General features: G+C 48.1%; 1 protein-coding gene across 1 annotated transcript; it reads right to left on the bottom strand.

The window, feature by feature from the left end:
- Positions 1-9,009: 9,009 nt before the first annotated feature.
- On the bottom strand, positions 9,010-12,813 carry FOXA1 (forkhead box A1; the record flags this gene model as incomplete). Its single annotated transcript, XM_081292361.1, has 2 exons — positions 9,010-10,344; positions 12,742-12,813. The coding sequence occupies 2 exons, from the start codon at positions 12,811-12,813 to the stop codon at positions 9,010-9,012; spliced, it is 1,407 nt and encodes a 468-aa protein (XP_081148487.1).
- Positions 12,814-14,712: the final 1,899 nt, after the last annotated feature.

The following is a 14,712-nucleotide window of genomic DNA, read 5'->3' as shown; positions in this document are numbered from 1 at the left end:
CTACTACTACTATTATTACTGAAGCATTTCTCTATAATCCTTACCTACCACAGTGAAATTTTCTTCTCCCCTCCTCCCAGTGCTTAGGCCTAAAATTTGAGGGTGAGGTCAAAGCTCCATGAGGTAAATTTGTAAAGGTTACACTTCTTCTTTTCTTTTCTTTTTTTTTAAATATTTTTAGTTGTAGACAAACACAATACCTTTATTTTATTTATTTATTTTTTAATGTGGTGCTGAGGTTCTAATCCAGTGCCTCACATGTACTACACAAGTGCTCTACCACGGGGATACAACTCCAGTCCAAGTTTACTCTTCTTAATGGAGAAGGGAATTAGCAAAATTTTCTAAATCTCCTAATGAGAACAATGCCTAGCTCAACGTTTTAAATCTGAAACACTCTTCTCAGTTTATCCCAAGTCAGCAGATCAATTTATTGCTTCCTTGCTGTGGAGGACTGGTCTGTACATGGAAAGGTTTTGTGGATGTTCCTCTAAGTCAGTATGTCTATTTGTGTGTTTGGGTGGATGTGTATGAATAGATGATCGATAGATACAGATATTTCACCTGTAATGTGTGTGTGCTGCTCTTAGTTCTATTAAGAGAAAGGTGAAGAGTCCATTGCTTGAAGTTGCGTTAGCCTAATGGTGAGGAATGAATGATACACAGTTATTACCATAGAGCACTCCTTATAAGTGCTCTTGTTTTAAAAAGAAGTACTTAAATTCTGTTTTTATTATCATTATTTATCTTACTGAAATAAAGCTGCAGTACATACTTTCCCCAATCACAGATGAGGGGGAAAGTGGGAGGTCATGTAGGAATCAAGCTTAGTAAAAACCTAAACTGGTATTTTAGACACTAAGCTATACAGAAATTTGTGATCAGGTCTCTCTCTCCCTCTATCACTCTCCACCCCCCCCCCCACACACACACACTCATAGTCACATACACCGAGGTCAATTATAAAGCACGTTATAATGACTGCTTTAGTTTGTTTTCACCTCCTTGCACTCATGAGTGTAGAGAAGCAGGGGCTGGAGGTAGCGGAAAGGGGAGGGATGGCAGTGGAGCCCGGGCAGAGACACTTGTGCGGGGTCGTGGTCTCAGGAGTGTTCAAGGGATGGAGAAGGTGGTGCATCACTCCCAGAATCCAGATTTCTATAGCCAGATGCGGGATGTGGTGTCTGATGTCCGGACCCAGGCTCCTGAGTCATCTTTCCAGGATAGCTGGCGTGGAAGCGAATGGGGAGAGCCTCACCAGAGGGTCAGGTTTATCAGTGCTAGGTTGGGAGGAGACCTGGCTCCCAGCCCAGGACGCTGGGGTTGGGCATCGTGGCCGCGAGGTTGAGAGCCCAGAGCGCTCAGCCTGGGGCCCAGGGCGGCTCTTCTGCCCAGCGCTCTCAGGCGCCTGGGACTGCCTCACAGCTGGAGGCCGGGAAGGAGGAGAGTAAACACCCAGTCTGCGGGGGCCGCCCTCAGGGGATGGTTGCAAAGGGGGAAACGAAAAATAAATCAAACCGCAGTGCCGCCCCGCCCCCTCCCCGTGCGGCCTGAGCGGGAGGCGCCACCCGTCTCGAAGCCTTAGGGCCGGTCTGCACCCTCAGCGCCCCGGACGCCGCTACCGGGTTGGGACTGCGACTGGTGCGGGTCCCCAGGAGCACGTCTGGCCCTCCCGCCCTGCCTGGCCGGGCCCCTCGGGCTGGATAGAGCCCTGCTTTGCTCTTTTCGTTGGCCAAGCACAATTGTGTTATTGGAGATAATGAATTCAATCCCCATCAAAGGGCATTAGGCTCGCTCGGGCCCTGGAGTTGCTGATGCCTTTTTTTTTTTTTTTTTTTTCAAACTAGAAATGAAAGGCTGAGGAGGAAAAAAAAAAAAATTCTCTGGGGGAGCCTTTCCCCTGATCGCAGCTTTTGAAGTGAAGGGGCCTGGGCATTGTTGTTCACCTCGCGGCCCATAAGGCTGAAGAAAGCCCGGGCTTTTGAAGGGCTGAGAACCGCCTCGGCAATGAGCACCACGTCGGGCCGCGCGGCCTGCGGGCAGCATATGTCTCAGGGCGCCCGGGCACCGTCTGGTGGGAGGGGTGGCTGGCCTGGCGGGGTGGGAGCTCCGCCTGGGAGGCAGGGACAGGACACAAGGCCTGCACGCTGGGTGCGACGGGCGCCCTGGGGAGCCGAGGGACGTGAGGGGGGCTTGGGGCTGGGGCTCTGGGCTCGGACTGGGATCTGCAGTTCCTCGCGCTAACTTGTGGGAGTAGCTCAAAGGTTCCATCTGTGCTTGGTCAGTTAAGACTTCCGACTGGGTGACATAACTTTTGGGGCCGAGGTGGAAAAATCTGGGGTTTCGGTGAAAGTCCCGGACCCGGTTGCTTGAAAGTCTGTCTTTACAACCACTGAGACCCAGCGTCGAAGGTGTCTGGCTGAGCTAGAGTTTGATGAATCTGTGAAGCGGGCATCTGTAACCGTGCAGTTACTCTTTGTTATTGTTGTTGTTGTTAAATACCTGTGACTGGGACACTGCGCAAAGCAGCGGGGCTTCTGGCCAGGGTGCGGAGGGCGTGGAAGGCGGTCACTCAGCAGCCTACGCGCAGCCAGTCTGCTTAAGGATCAGATTTTCCAGCGTTGGGGCCACTCCGTTCGGAGGCAAGGACACCTGTTTAGCAGCAGGTCACCCTTTCTAAAACCTGTTGCAGAATTTACCTTTACTTTCTGTGCCCTAACGTGAACTTTCCTCAGCTCGATTCACTCCTTCCTGGCCGGCGGTCCGCCACTGAGCTCTTTGGCCCAAGAGTCAGCAACCAGAATAATTCCGTTCCCTTCCCCATCCTCTCCATCTCCAACCCCCTCCTCCTCTCCTCTAAGGATCCGGGTTATCCGCCCCATTAATATATTAGCCAGGCATAACACAAAGGAAGCGCGTGTCGGCAGAAGGCAGTGTGACTCCAGGGAAAGGCAGAAAACCTGGACAATGCTCTGCGCTACCACACGGTTCATTGCAGTTTGAGCTGGTGAATTGGCCTCCACCTAGGAAAAGCCCTGGAGGACACTGCGGGAGTTGGTGCTCGGCAGCACTGAGAGGTTATTGGGTTGGGCGTTTATAACTGTACTGCAGGAAGAAGCCCAGATGGGGACCAGAGCTAATATTCCAAAAAATACCCCATCACCTGAGTCATGCAAAGAAACCAGCTGTCCAGGAGCACACAGTAAACGGGCACCTACTTCCTTCCTCGTACACAATAGGCCCTTAAAATTAAATATATAAACGAAATAAACCACTGCAAAGCCCCTTACTTTCTTTTCCTTAAATTGTTCGTGTTTTAAAATAACAACTCCTTGGTGTAAAGTCGGGGGTTGGTGGGGACTGACACGAGAACATGATTAGACAGGCAAAAGCATAACAAATTTTATAGGAGAGGGGGGAAAGAAACTATGGAGGTTTGCAATTTAATTCATGGTTCCCTGTTTCCCGTCAACGCTTTGGGGGGAATTTCCAGGTTGTTTCTTGGTTTGGGGGGGGGGGGGAACATTTGACAAGTCATCTTCAAAAGGTGTTGAGAAAAGTAGAAAGGGAACTTCACTCTTAGAACTCTAGAGTCAGGTCGGACCCTGGGTGTGACTGACTGGGTTTTGAACTTAATTTCCCCAGTGACTTGACCAGCATCCTACCTGCATTCTGAAGTCCACAAGCAGGATTCCATTTAAGCCCCTTCCTTCCTGAATTTTGATGAATAGTATCCTGTCCCTATAACTCTAGGTTGACTAGAATATAGAGAACCCCAAAATATTCTGAAATGGCATCTAGAAGGAGAACTCCTCACTTCCCAGAGGGGCAAGGAGGAGGGGAGCTCACTCTTGCCATGCCATTTGCTCTTAAAATGTGTAGCAGCCATAACTATCATAATTGTCTTGAGAAAGTTAGAAAAAGAAAGGTAGCAAGTGAGAATTTCCCCCTGGTCAGGTTTAAAAAGACGCATGCAGTTTACAAGTTATAATAGAACAGCATGGGTATTCTCCGCCCCCTTAAAGCTTGCTAGAAGGCGGGCTGGGTGTGTGTGTGGTGGGGGAGAAGGTGAGGGCTGCAGTCCCAGCTGTGCAAAGTTCAATGAACCAAGCTGGGCTGGGAGCTAAAAAGAGAAAACACCAATTGAACCATTATGTCCCAAATTTAACTATTCGGGAAGAAGAAGAAGAAGAGAGGGAGGAAATTTTAATTTGTTGTTAAATGTTATTTGAATACGCTAAATAGCACCATAGTAGCTGCTTTTTAAAAACCTTATATCTCTCCAAATGTATTCTATTTATAAACAGGAAGGTTGTAAGATCTTCCAAGTGATTTAATTTTATAACATTCTCAATCTTATGAGTATCTATAGATATTACAATTCTTTTATTTTGGGAACTTTTTATTTCTAAATTTAGGCATAATTTGATTACCTATTTAGCTCAAGGTAGCTTAAAAATAATCACCTTTTGCATGTAATTATCCTGAAGTAATTAAGCTTTCTCCTAACTGTATTAGTTGTAAAACACATTGCACCATCATTCAAATAAACAGTGTTTAATTTTGAAGATATTTTTTTACAAATTTATTAAATATTAAATAATTTAAGCAATTTTATTTTTCAACAAGTTTTTCCTCTTGACATATTGAGGTATCACATTAAAATACATTATAGCTAAATGTTCTACAATATTACTGCTAAATCAACAGAAAACCAATTGATCTTGAGGAAAGGTTAATTAATTTGGGTTACAGGTCTCCTACTTTGTCCGCATTGACAGGAATTTGTATCGATCGCAGGTTTTTTTTTTTTTTTTGCAAAGAAATTTAATAAGCATTTTCATGTAACTGAGATCAATTTTTAAAATGCCAAAACAACAAGGTTTTAACATTTTATCACTACGGGAATTATTGTCTGTTATGGATCCTGAGGAAAAAAAAATTATACTTTCAGTAAAATCTGTCAGGTATCCATAGTCTTCTGAAAAATGAAAACATAAGTTAAAAACCTTAATAGGATTCTGTTGGTTTTCATCTCCTAACAATTCTCGCCAGTTTATTCTGCTATGCCGGGGATCACCGAAGGGACAATGGAAATACAATTTTATCTTCGATTTAAACACTGTGTTAACTCTCTTGTGGAAAACGAACTGAGCTGCCTCCACTTGCGTACACTTCTGAGCTGTTTCGTTTCTGCTGAATAGAACTGGTGAGTTTCTCTTCTTCCCTAGCTTTGGTTTTTCTCTCCCCCCTTTGGCTTTTTGAAATCACTTTGGAAAATGTTCCAAACCTGCCGCTTCCAAATGCAAAGTGGAAGTAACAATTGAAGGGTCCCTCCCCAGCACTCACTCCCCAAACATTTTTTCCTCCTTTTAAAAAAATATGTTTGCTCGTGGCGTTGGCAGTGGATCCGAGGGCCTCCGGAGCTTTACACTAGGGTCAGGAGGAAGACTTTCTATCCACGAGCCCTCCCTCCGCCTCTGGAGACCCCTCCCCCACCTCGGGCGAAATTCCTAAGTAGAACAAGCAGGGGGCACCGCCACTGAGCCCTGAGCATCCCCTTTCCGGCCTTGGGCCGCCGGAGCATCCGAGGTGAAGAAACCCTGGAACTCCTCGACGAAAATCGGGGGCGGGGGAAACCGGAGTCGCGCGGAGGCGGCACGCTCGGGGAGGGTCCCCGTGCTTCCTCGGAACCACAGATGTTTTCCTCCTGGCCCAGGGGCGCCGCGCCCCAGCCCCGGGCGTTCAGGCATTTGTGTGTCCGGGTTTCCGAGGAAGGGATTACGCAGCGGGAGCGGCCGCGGCAACGCAGGCCGCTGGGGCCGCAGGACGGTGACGAGAAGCCCGGACTTCTTTGTTGACTTTTAGGTCTCTGGCTCAACAGAAGATTTATTCGCTAGGCAGGGAAAATGCCCAAACAATGAAGAACTAACTGCACTTGTCATCCTGAGACGCTTGCGGTCTTGCTCTTCCCCCCTTCCCCAGAAACCTGCTGCCCGAGTCCCGACGCACGGGTCACAGATCGCGTCGCCCAAAGGCGGCGGAGAGCGCAGTCTGACAACCCTGTGGGAAGGCCACCGGGCGGGCAGGAGCTGGGCCTGCAGGCACCTCGGTTCCCAGGCCAGACCCGCTCCTCAGGACCCTGGCGCTGGCGTCCCAGGAGGTCTCCAAAGGCTCTGGGCACCTTCCACCCGCAAACCCAGAAAGAAAAAAAATAATCTGCCAAGTAAAAGATCAAGAGCTAAGGGTGACTTGAACCTGGTGGGGGGAAGACTGTACGTTGATACTGCTAGTGTGTTGAAGGGGAAGAAGGGAACGTCACCAAGGGGATGGCACAAAACTCAGACGCTTTAGGTTCAAGGGAACTGGGGGACATGCCAAATGCCGCGGCCCAAGCTCACGCATGTATGTTACATTTGGAATTTGAATTTTCCATGACTTGTTTACTCGCCATATAACTATGAATAACTTAAGATTCAAAGCTTTTTTCCTCTTTTGGGTTTTCAACGTCCTTCCGAGGCCTCCAAATTAAGTTTCGAAATGACTTAAACCAGTAATTTATTTTTTCCCTTCTTCCTTTCATTAGTTGAAGAGAGCGGAGATTTCTGGATTTTTCTCAAGTGCTATGTGGCGTCCCTCTCTCATCTGGGGAGGCCATTAGGCGATAATTAAGCGACTCGCCACAGCTCTTTTTATCTTGTCTGCAGTTATGGAGTGGTGCGATCAAAGTAAAGGCTGTCCAAGTTCAAGCCCTGGTGAGGATGGAGTTCATACACAAGCGCTCAGGCAGGCCAGCCTCTACTTGGGCCGGTGGTGTTATTGTTGATGTCAATCTGAACAAGACTTACAAAGAAATAGGTGGACTGGAAAGTGAGCCTACTATCAAAGGAGATTAATGATTTTGTGATCCCAAGCAACTAGGGGTGTGAAGTTGCATTTCAAATCTTCTTAGAAGGCAAACAAATCATCAGATTTAAGATTCTGAGGACCGATATTTTTACAAACGGTATATTTTTTTTAAAAAAATATCTTCACACAAAAAAAAATAACTACCCTGAAATATCCTGGTGGCTCAAAACTTACCCTACAGAAGTGAATTAACTCCCCTCCTCTCTCCAAAGCTGCCAGGATGGCTAAGTTTTGTTTCTCTTTTAATGAGAATAGGGTTGAAGAGTTCCTGTTGCAGACAACTTAATTTTATCAGACACAGCTGATATATTATTCTCACTTGAATATTCTCTGATAAGGGGAAAAGTATACATTGGGGAAGGTGGAAAATTAGCAATATTTGATTTCACAGTGCAAAAACTCAAATAAAACACACACACACACACACACACACAAACACACACACACAAAGGCCGTGCAAGAAAATTGGAGTAAACCTTAATGGAAATAAAGAATTTAAAAAATCTCAAATTTTGGACTATTTAAATCAGTCTGCCTGCCCACTTTAATTTCTTTCACTGCCTTTTAATGACCGCACATTCATTTAAATCATAGATGAAACAATTTTTGTTTTACATAATTTTCCTGTTTGTCATTCATATTGTTTGAAAGTTTGAAAAGTATTATATTCAGAAGATCCGCTGTGGATTTAGTCAAGTGAAGGAAAATGAGAGAAATCCTTTTTTTGTTAACATTTGATTTATTTAAAGTCCTTAACTGCAAATGATCAAGAACATATTCCACGGCTTAAAATCTGGTATTATTTTTTTGTTATTTAAATCAAAATATTTTAATTACAATCACATTGATAAAAATTAACATTTTAATTGTAATTTTAACCATCATTTAAAGCAATTTCGGCTGTAAAGAAAAAGAATAAACCATGCAATAAATTAACATTGAGAAGGCAAAAAGGAATAATAATGAAACCCGTCTGGCTATACTAACACCATATCCAACTGTGGAAAGTGCATTAACACTGGATGAAACAAGCACACGATGGCAATAATTAAAATGGCCACAATCAATACGATTTTGGAATCTTGGACCAATTTTTGAAATACAGCTCCCTATTAACTTCTCTCCTTTCCAAAATTGTGATATTCTGTTTTGGTGGGGAAATATCCTTTAAATGGTGTACATACACATAAGATAATTTTATACGTTATGTGACCTCAGAATGACATGACCATGGCACTCTGCAAATCAAGGAGCAGAGTTCTTGACAAGGGCAATTCCTGAGGAATTGATTCCTAGGCCCCAGATATGGGGAGAGAACAAGAAGGGTAGGGTCCTTATAACTTCTTGGTCAGGCAACTCTTAACAATGTAGAATGTATATTACCTACCTATTAACTTCTATATGTTATGTAAATATATGGAGAATGTCTACATATCTGAGCATAATTAAGTCCATAGACAGTATATATGTATTTCATTTAAAGTCAACTGCTTTCTGGATCAGAAATGTAAGCTGAAAAACAAATGGCTCTGATGTTTATATTCTGTTTATGTTTTGTTGCATAACTGCTGTAGTCTTTCAATACTTTCTAGAGCCCCTGGTGTCTACTTGTTTCTTCACCATTTCAATTCTTATGGTTAAGAGTATTGCCACGGACCTGTAAACTCGTGCGCTGGGGTCAGATAAGGAGGGGAGAAAAAGCACAAACAAATATTTTACAAACTTGACCATCTTTCTTTGTTTTTGTTTAAATATACCCTGCACAGACTAGAATGTGTCTGGAAGGGAAAGAGGGAAGAAAGGGAAGAGGGCAAGGAAGAAGGAAAATTTTATATATACACTGTGGATCATTAAACTTCGAAGGAAAAATTTTTGTTGGTGCGGGGTTGGTAATAATATACACAACGAGTTTTGAATACAATAAAGTAACAGTCCTTTCCACTGGGGGAAAATTGTGCACGAAAAATTAAAATAGTTGGGATTTTATTATGTTGTTGATGTGTGTGGTTTTGTTTGCTGTTGTTTTTTGTTTTTGTTTTTGTTTTTTTTTCTCTCACTGCTACCAGCATGGCCATGCAGACAAACCCCCAGTCCCGGAAGCTAGGAAGTGTTTAGGACGGGTCTGGAATACACACCTTGGTAGTAGGCCGGCTCCAGGGCTGAGGGCTCGATGGGGCTCCTCGTGGCCACAGAGGCGCTGCCAAGGGGCAGGCTGGCGGGCAACGTGGCGCCGTAGGGTGAGTACTGCAGTGCCTGCTCATATGCCTTGAAGTCCAGCTTGTGCTGCTGCTCCGAGGAGGACATGAGGTTGTTGATGGAGAAGGGGTGGTTGAAGGAGTAGTGGGGATCCCCTTTCAGGTGCATCTGAGACTCGTGGGGTGCTAGGCCATGCGCTGGATGAGAGGGGGGCACAGATGCCAGGGCCCCAGGCCCGGAGCTTATGGGGGGAGCCGACGAGGAGGCTGGAGTCTTCAACTCCGAGGCGCCCCCTGTCGCCGTCGCCCCGCTGTGGTCCAGAGTCTGGGGGCTGGCGGCGGGCCCAGGGGCCGGCGCGCCCTCTAGCTGGCCGGCCTTCCCGTGCACACCCCGATGAAGAGGGGAGTCGGCGCTGGGGTTACCCGCGCCAGAGGGGTCCTTGCGGCTTTCAGGGCCGCTCTTGGAGCCGCTGGCCCCACTCCCTCCACCGGCCCCTGGCTGCTTCTCGCACTTGAAGCGCTTCTGACGGCGCAGGTAGCAGCCGTTCTCGAACATGTTGCCGGAGTCCGGATGCAGCGTCCAGTAAGAGCCCTTGCCTGGCTTGTCCGGGGATCGTGCCACTTTGACGAAGCAGTCGTTGAAAGAGAGAGAGTGGCGGATGGAGTTCTGCCAGCGCTGCTGGTTCTGCCGGTAATAGGGGAAGAGGTCCATGATCCACTGGTAGATCTCGCTCAGCGTGAGCATCTTGCTGGGCGCCTGCTGGATGGCCATCGTGATGAGCGAGATGTAGGAGTAGGGCGGCTTGGCGTGTGGGTAGCTGCGCTTGAACGTCTTGGCGTCGCCGCCTCCGCCCGCGCGGCTGCGGCCCAGGTTGGACGGAGCGTACGCCATCGGGCTCATGCACGGGTTCATGGCGGCCGCATAGGGGCCCAGGCCATTCATGGAGGCCGCCGGCTGCGCGCCCATGGCGCTCATGCCACCTGGACTCAGCGCCGTCCCCATGGCAGTCACTCCTGCTGCCGTCATGCTGTTCATGGCGCCCGCTGAGCCCCCTGGCATGCCGGTCACAGCGCCGGGACTCAGACCGGCTCCCAGGCCTGGGTTAGCGTAGGACATATTGAAGGAAGCCGGGGTCATGTTGCCGCTCGTGGTCATGGTGTTCATGGTCATGTAGGTGTTCATGGAGTTCATGGAACCTAGGCCTGAGTTCATGTTGCTGACTGGGACGGAGGAGTAGGCCTGGAGCAGAGACAGCGAGTGAAGAGGCCCCGAAGGGCGGGGTTAGTGATAGGCTGCGGGCAGAGGGGGGGCATCAGGCCAGGGGCAAACTCCTGGTGGCGGGGGTGGAGAGCATTTCTAAAAAGTATGGGAGCCCCCCACCCTGGGCAAACTGTTAGGCGCCCTTCCCAGACCGAGCAAAGATGTCTTGCGCGGCAGGAGGAAAATCCTAACGCAGCAGGCATGAAAGACAAGCGCTCACAGAAAATATGTCCCCGGGAAGATGTGTAATCGCCTTACACACCAGACGCAGGGGTTGGCTTCCAGGGCTGCTTCACTGCCGCCTCTATCCACACCAGGCAGTATACCAAGTCTCCACCCCACACCAGCCTCTGGCCTTTGAGGCAAATGGTCTTTAAAAACTCCGAAAATAGAATTAATCTCTGACCCTCCGCTTCTTCACGTCATCCCAAGGATCCAGTGGGTTCCCGGCCCAGCCCCCGCTGGGCGAGCAACAGGGCGCCAACTCTGTGCCCACCTCACCCAAGGCTAGCAGGCTCCGCTTGACTACATAGCAGTCTTGATTGTGCTAGATGGCTGTTAATGAAACTCTTCTTAAAATACAGCAAATCATCCAGAGCCATATACCCCTACCATCATTCATTTCCCTACAAGAAATGGCTTTATTGTTTTAGGAGTTTTTGCCAAAATGATGCATTCCTTTTTTAAAAAAAAAATTATATCTAGAAGCAGTGTTTCCCATCTACTTGTAGCAACTCTAATATTTAAAAAGGAAGCATACTCAGAAATTATATAGGCTTCGGCAAATAAAAGTGAAATCAGATTAACAGAAGGGTATTGCAGGGGTGCATCATAGTATCAACCTTCTACATATGTTTGACATGAGTTTACGTGTATACCTCTGCAAACCATTTAAAAACTTGCAATGTTACCTATTTCTAGCCCTTTAAAGTGTGAAAATGTTGGTGACAATTTGTTGTAATAATCATCTAGGTTTTTTTCACAAACCGATATGCTGCTGATGACCATTTCAAAAGCCTTGCCTTTGAAACTTCATGAGTAGTTTTGAAAATTTTCCAAAATTAAACTCTACCTACTTTCTCTTAATGCTCTTCTACTTCCTAATTCTCAGTTTCAACATGTAGGAAAGCTCTTTTACTAGAGGGCTTAACTGGTGGATTGAGATGACTGCATCAGAATTAAACCTCTGGAAGAGTTCTGAGCTCCTTTTAAAAACTCTTTTTATCAATAGTAATTTGGGAATGAAGTGGGTATTTTAAAATACAGAACCCAGAAATACTAAAACTACTTATCTGATAATTTAATAAAGAACAATAAATTCCTCAAATTTATGTTCATCAGCAAATATAACTCCATTTGAAAACATAAGAGATGAATAAATAGATTTAAATAGGAATACCCTGTAAACTATGGTATTCAAATAAACTTGAATGAATGTGAAAATACATCTCTCTATATAGAAACTAATTGCTATGAAAATGTTTTCTGATTATATATATGTATATATACATATACACACACATAAATATATATTTTGTCCACCGCCGTCATGTGGTGGGGTTTATTTACTTGGGAGTTTATTTTCTTTTCCTTTTCCCAAGATAATCCAAGGCCCAATCCAGTAAGCGTTTTAAAGAATGGTAAATAAACTTTTGGGGGGCAACTGCAAACTGTTTTCGGAAAAATACTTTTAATAGGGGGTGATCCTGCCTGTACCTGGTTTTCCTCTCAATCCTTTTGTGCACATTGTAAAATAAAGCCCATGAACGGGCCACCAAGGGGACAATGAAGAGAAACAGGTTCTTGGCCCCGAGTTCTGGAAAAGGATTTGGCTCGCACTAGCGCCACCCAGCGGTTCTAGAGTAGAATGAGCTCACTTCTCCCCCAAACAGGGCTTTTGAAGAAGTTTTACAAAATGTAGGAATCGTTTCATTATTAAGACGCCCAACTTTGCTGCACAGCGCCTTTATCAGAATATGTCCGCAAATCAAACGGTGGGACGCAGAGACTGCCCTGAAGGCAAGCTCTGGATTTCTCAGAGTTACTTCCAACTAGTGCCGGCGGCACCCGAGGCGCCCAGGGCCGGGCTCCAGCTCCCGCTCTCTACAGGGCAGAGGCAAGTGCTTTCCAGAGCGGATGTTTTCAAAGCCCGGAGTTTCCTAAAACTCTTTTGCCCGTTGCGAGAGCAAGGACCCAACAGGGCAACTGGACCGACTCTGAGGCCTGTCCAAAGCTGGGCCCGGACCACACCAAGCAGACGGGCAGCCGTGGCACCGATTAGGCGCCACCAGCCCGCCAGCCACACTGCCCGTCCCGCGCCCACCTCGCCCCGGCCTCTGGGCTCCGGAGACGCCCTACCGGCCACCAGTCTCTCACCTCCTGTGTGTCCGCGTAATAGCTGTTCCAGTCGCTGCTCTCATGCCCTTCCATCTTCACAGTCCCTAACATCCTGGAGCAACCCTGCCCGATGCAACCATCCAGCCCAGTGCGAAGCGACGGGCAACCGCGCGGCGCGGGGCGGGGGGAGGGGAGCCGAAGCAGCTGCAGTCACCGGAGCGCCCGCGCGGGCCCAAAGCCACCCCGGAGAGGAGGAAGCTTGGCGCTGCGGGGCGCGGCGTGCGTGGCGGCGGCACGGCGGGCGGGGGCAGCGCCGGGGGCAGGCGGCTGCCGCGGAGCGCGGCGCCGGGGAGCGCCTCCGCGGAAAGTGAGCGGGCGGCCTCTGTGAGGCGAGTGCAGTTGAGCTGATGTGGATCTTACGTCGCTCGAGTGCCCACCTCCTCGTCCTCTCCCCATTTGTCCGCGGCACAAAGACGCTCGCACCTACAAAGCCCGAGGTGCACCTGCGAGGCGGCCGCCCGCCAGTCCAGCCGCCGCTCCTCCCGCCCTGCCGCGCCACCGCCGCGCGCGCCCCCCGCGCCCCCTCCCATTGAGTCCCCTCCCCCCAAACCTGGCCCTCACTTTGTTTGCAAAGCAGTGTAATTGGTTTAAGCCCCGAGGCTAGGGAAAGAGTGAAATGGGGCGGGGGAGTGTATGTAACCCCCTTTGGAAAAGGGAAAAAGAAAAATAGGCGGGACCATGAAGGGCAGGCCAAGATTCTAGATGGGAACCCGGTAGCTGGAGAAGGGCTGGGGCGGTGGCGTCGGAGCCCAGGCTCTGGGACCTTGTGCGCGAGATGACCAAGGGGTTCCTCCCTAGAGGCACTCACCACCCTCTGTACCTGAACTGCGACTGCGTCCGGAGCTCCTCATGCCCTTTTACCTGTTCCTTGCCTCTACCCTCATGATTCCAGACCCAAAGTTCAACCCCGCGAGACTGGTGAATACAGACTTTATTTTATTTTATTTTTTCCCCTCACCTGGGCTTCAGACTAGAAAAGGGAAAAAGCCTCGTCACTAGAAACCCAGCCATCTGAGTCAGCCGAGCCAAGTGACGTTAGGTTGACCCGGGCTCCTGGCTAGCAGAGCGGAGGCGCAGCCACGAAACTCGTACCTGCGGCTAAGAGCAGGTGAGTCACAGCACCGTTTTATATCTTTATGACATAACTTTTTTTTCCGCCTCAGTCCTCTCCACTCCCCTTGTCATCTGTAGTGAACATAAAGAGGAAGAAACTGAGAGCAGATGTCTGTGTGGTAGAGCAGGCAGATCCAAGTTGGCCGTCCTCCCTCAATCGAGCTCCTCCTCCCACCCCCCTTCGGCAGCCTAGGGGACTGAGCTGGAAGGTACCTTCTGGTTTTTGATAGGGAAAGGTCAAGGGGAGGGGACATCTCCCTAAACACGGGCGTTAGCTGGGAAAGCTAGGACTCGTACGCGGGGACGCATCTGCGCTGCTGAAGAGGTGCCAGGCCAAAGCCAGAGGCAGCCCATAAAGGCTGTGTCTCTGACCTGGAGGTGTGGGACTAGCATTTCAAGCTCTCACTTGGTTCCTAATGGGTCCTGGGCTTCTGTGGGAAATTCTCCCCCACGGAAAGCCTTTTGACTCTCTCTCTCTTTGTAGTGGATTGCTCACAAGTCCTGGAGAAAGACCAACCAAAGAGACTGGATGATAGGCACTAAATTGGTGATAGGTTGGGAGATGGTGCACGGGTGTTTCTGAGTAGAGTGTATATGTGTTCTGAGTATGAGTGATGGAGTGTGTGAGTGACCATGTATATGTTGTACCTGCCTGCAGAACCACCAGGTTTCCTTAAGTAGCAATAAAATAAAATCTTAACTAAGACTGCAAAATTCTTGTTTTGCAAAGTTAAAGAATGTAATTAATCTCATTTTAAGAAATGTGTTTTAACTTGCCTTCCAAATAGATATCTTATCACACCCCCCCCCACCCCGTTCTTTGTTCTCTTAAATCTT

The sequence above is a fragment of the Spermophilus citellus genome (assembly GCF_964194105.1).
Source record: "Spermophilus citellus genome assembly, chromosome: 4".
NCBI classification, from domain to species: domain Eukaryota; kingdom Metazoa; phylum Chordata; class Mammalia; order Rodentia; family Sciuridae; genus Spermophilus; species Spermophilus citellus.
This window is presented reverse-complemented; position numbering and strand designations above follow the sequence as displayed.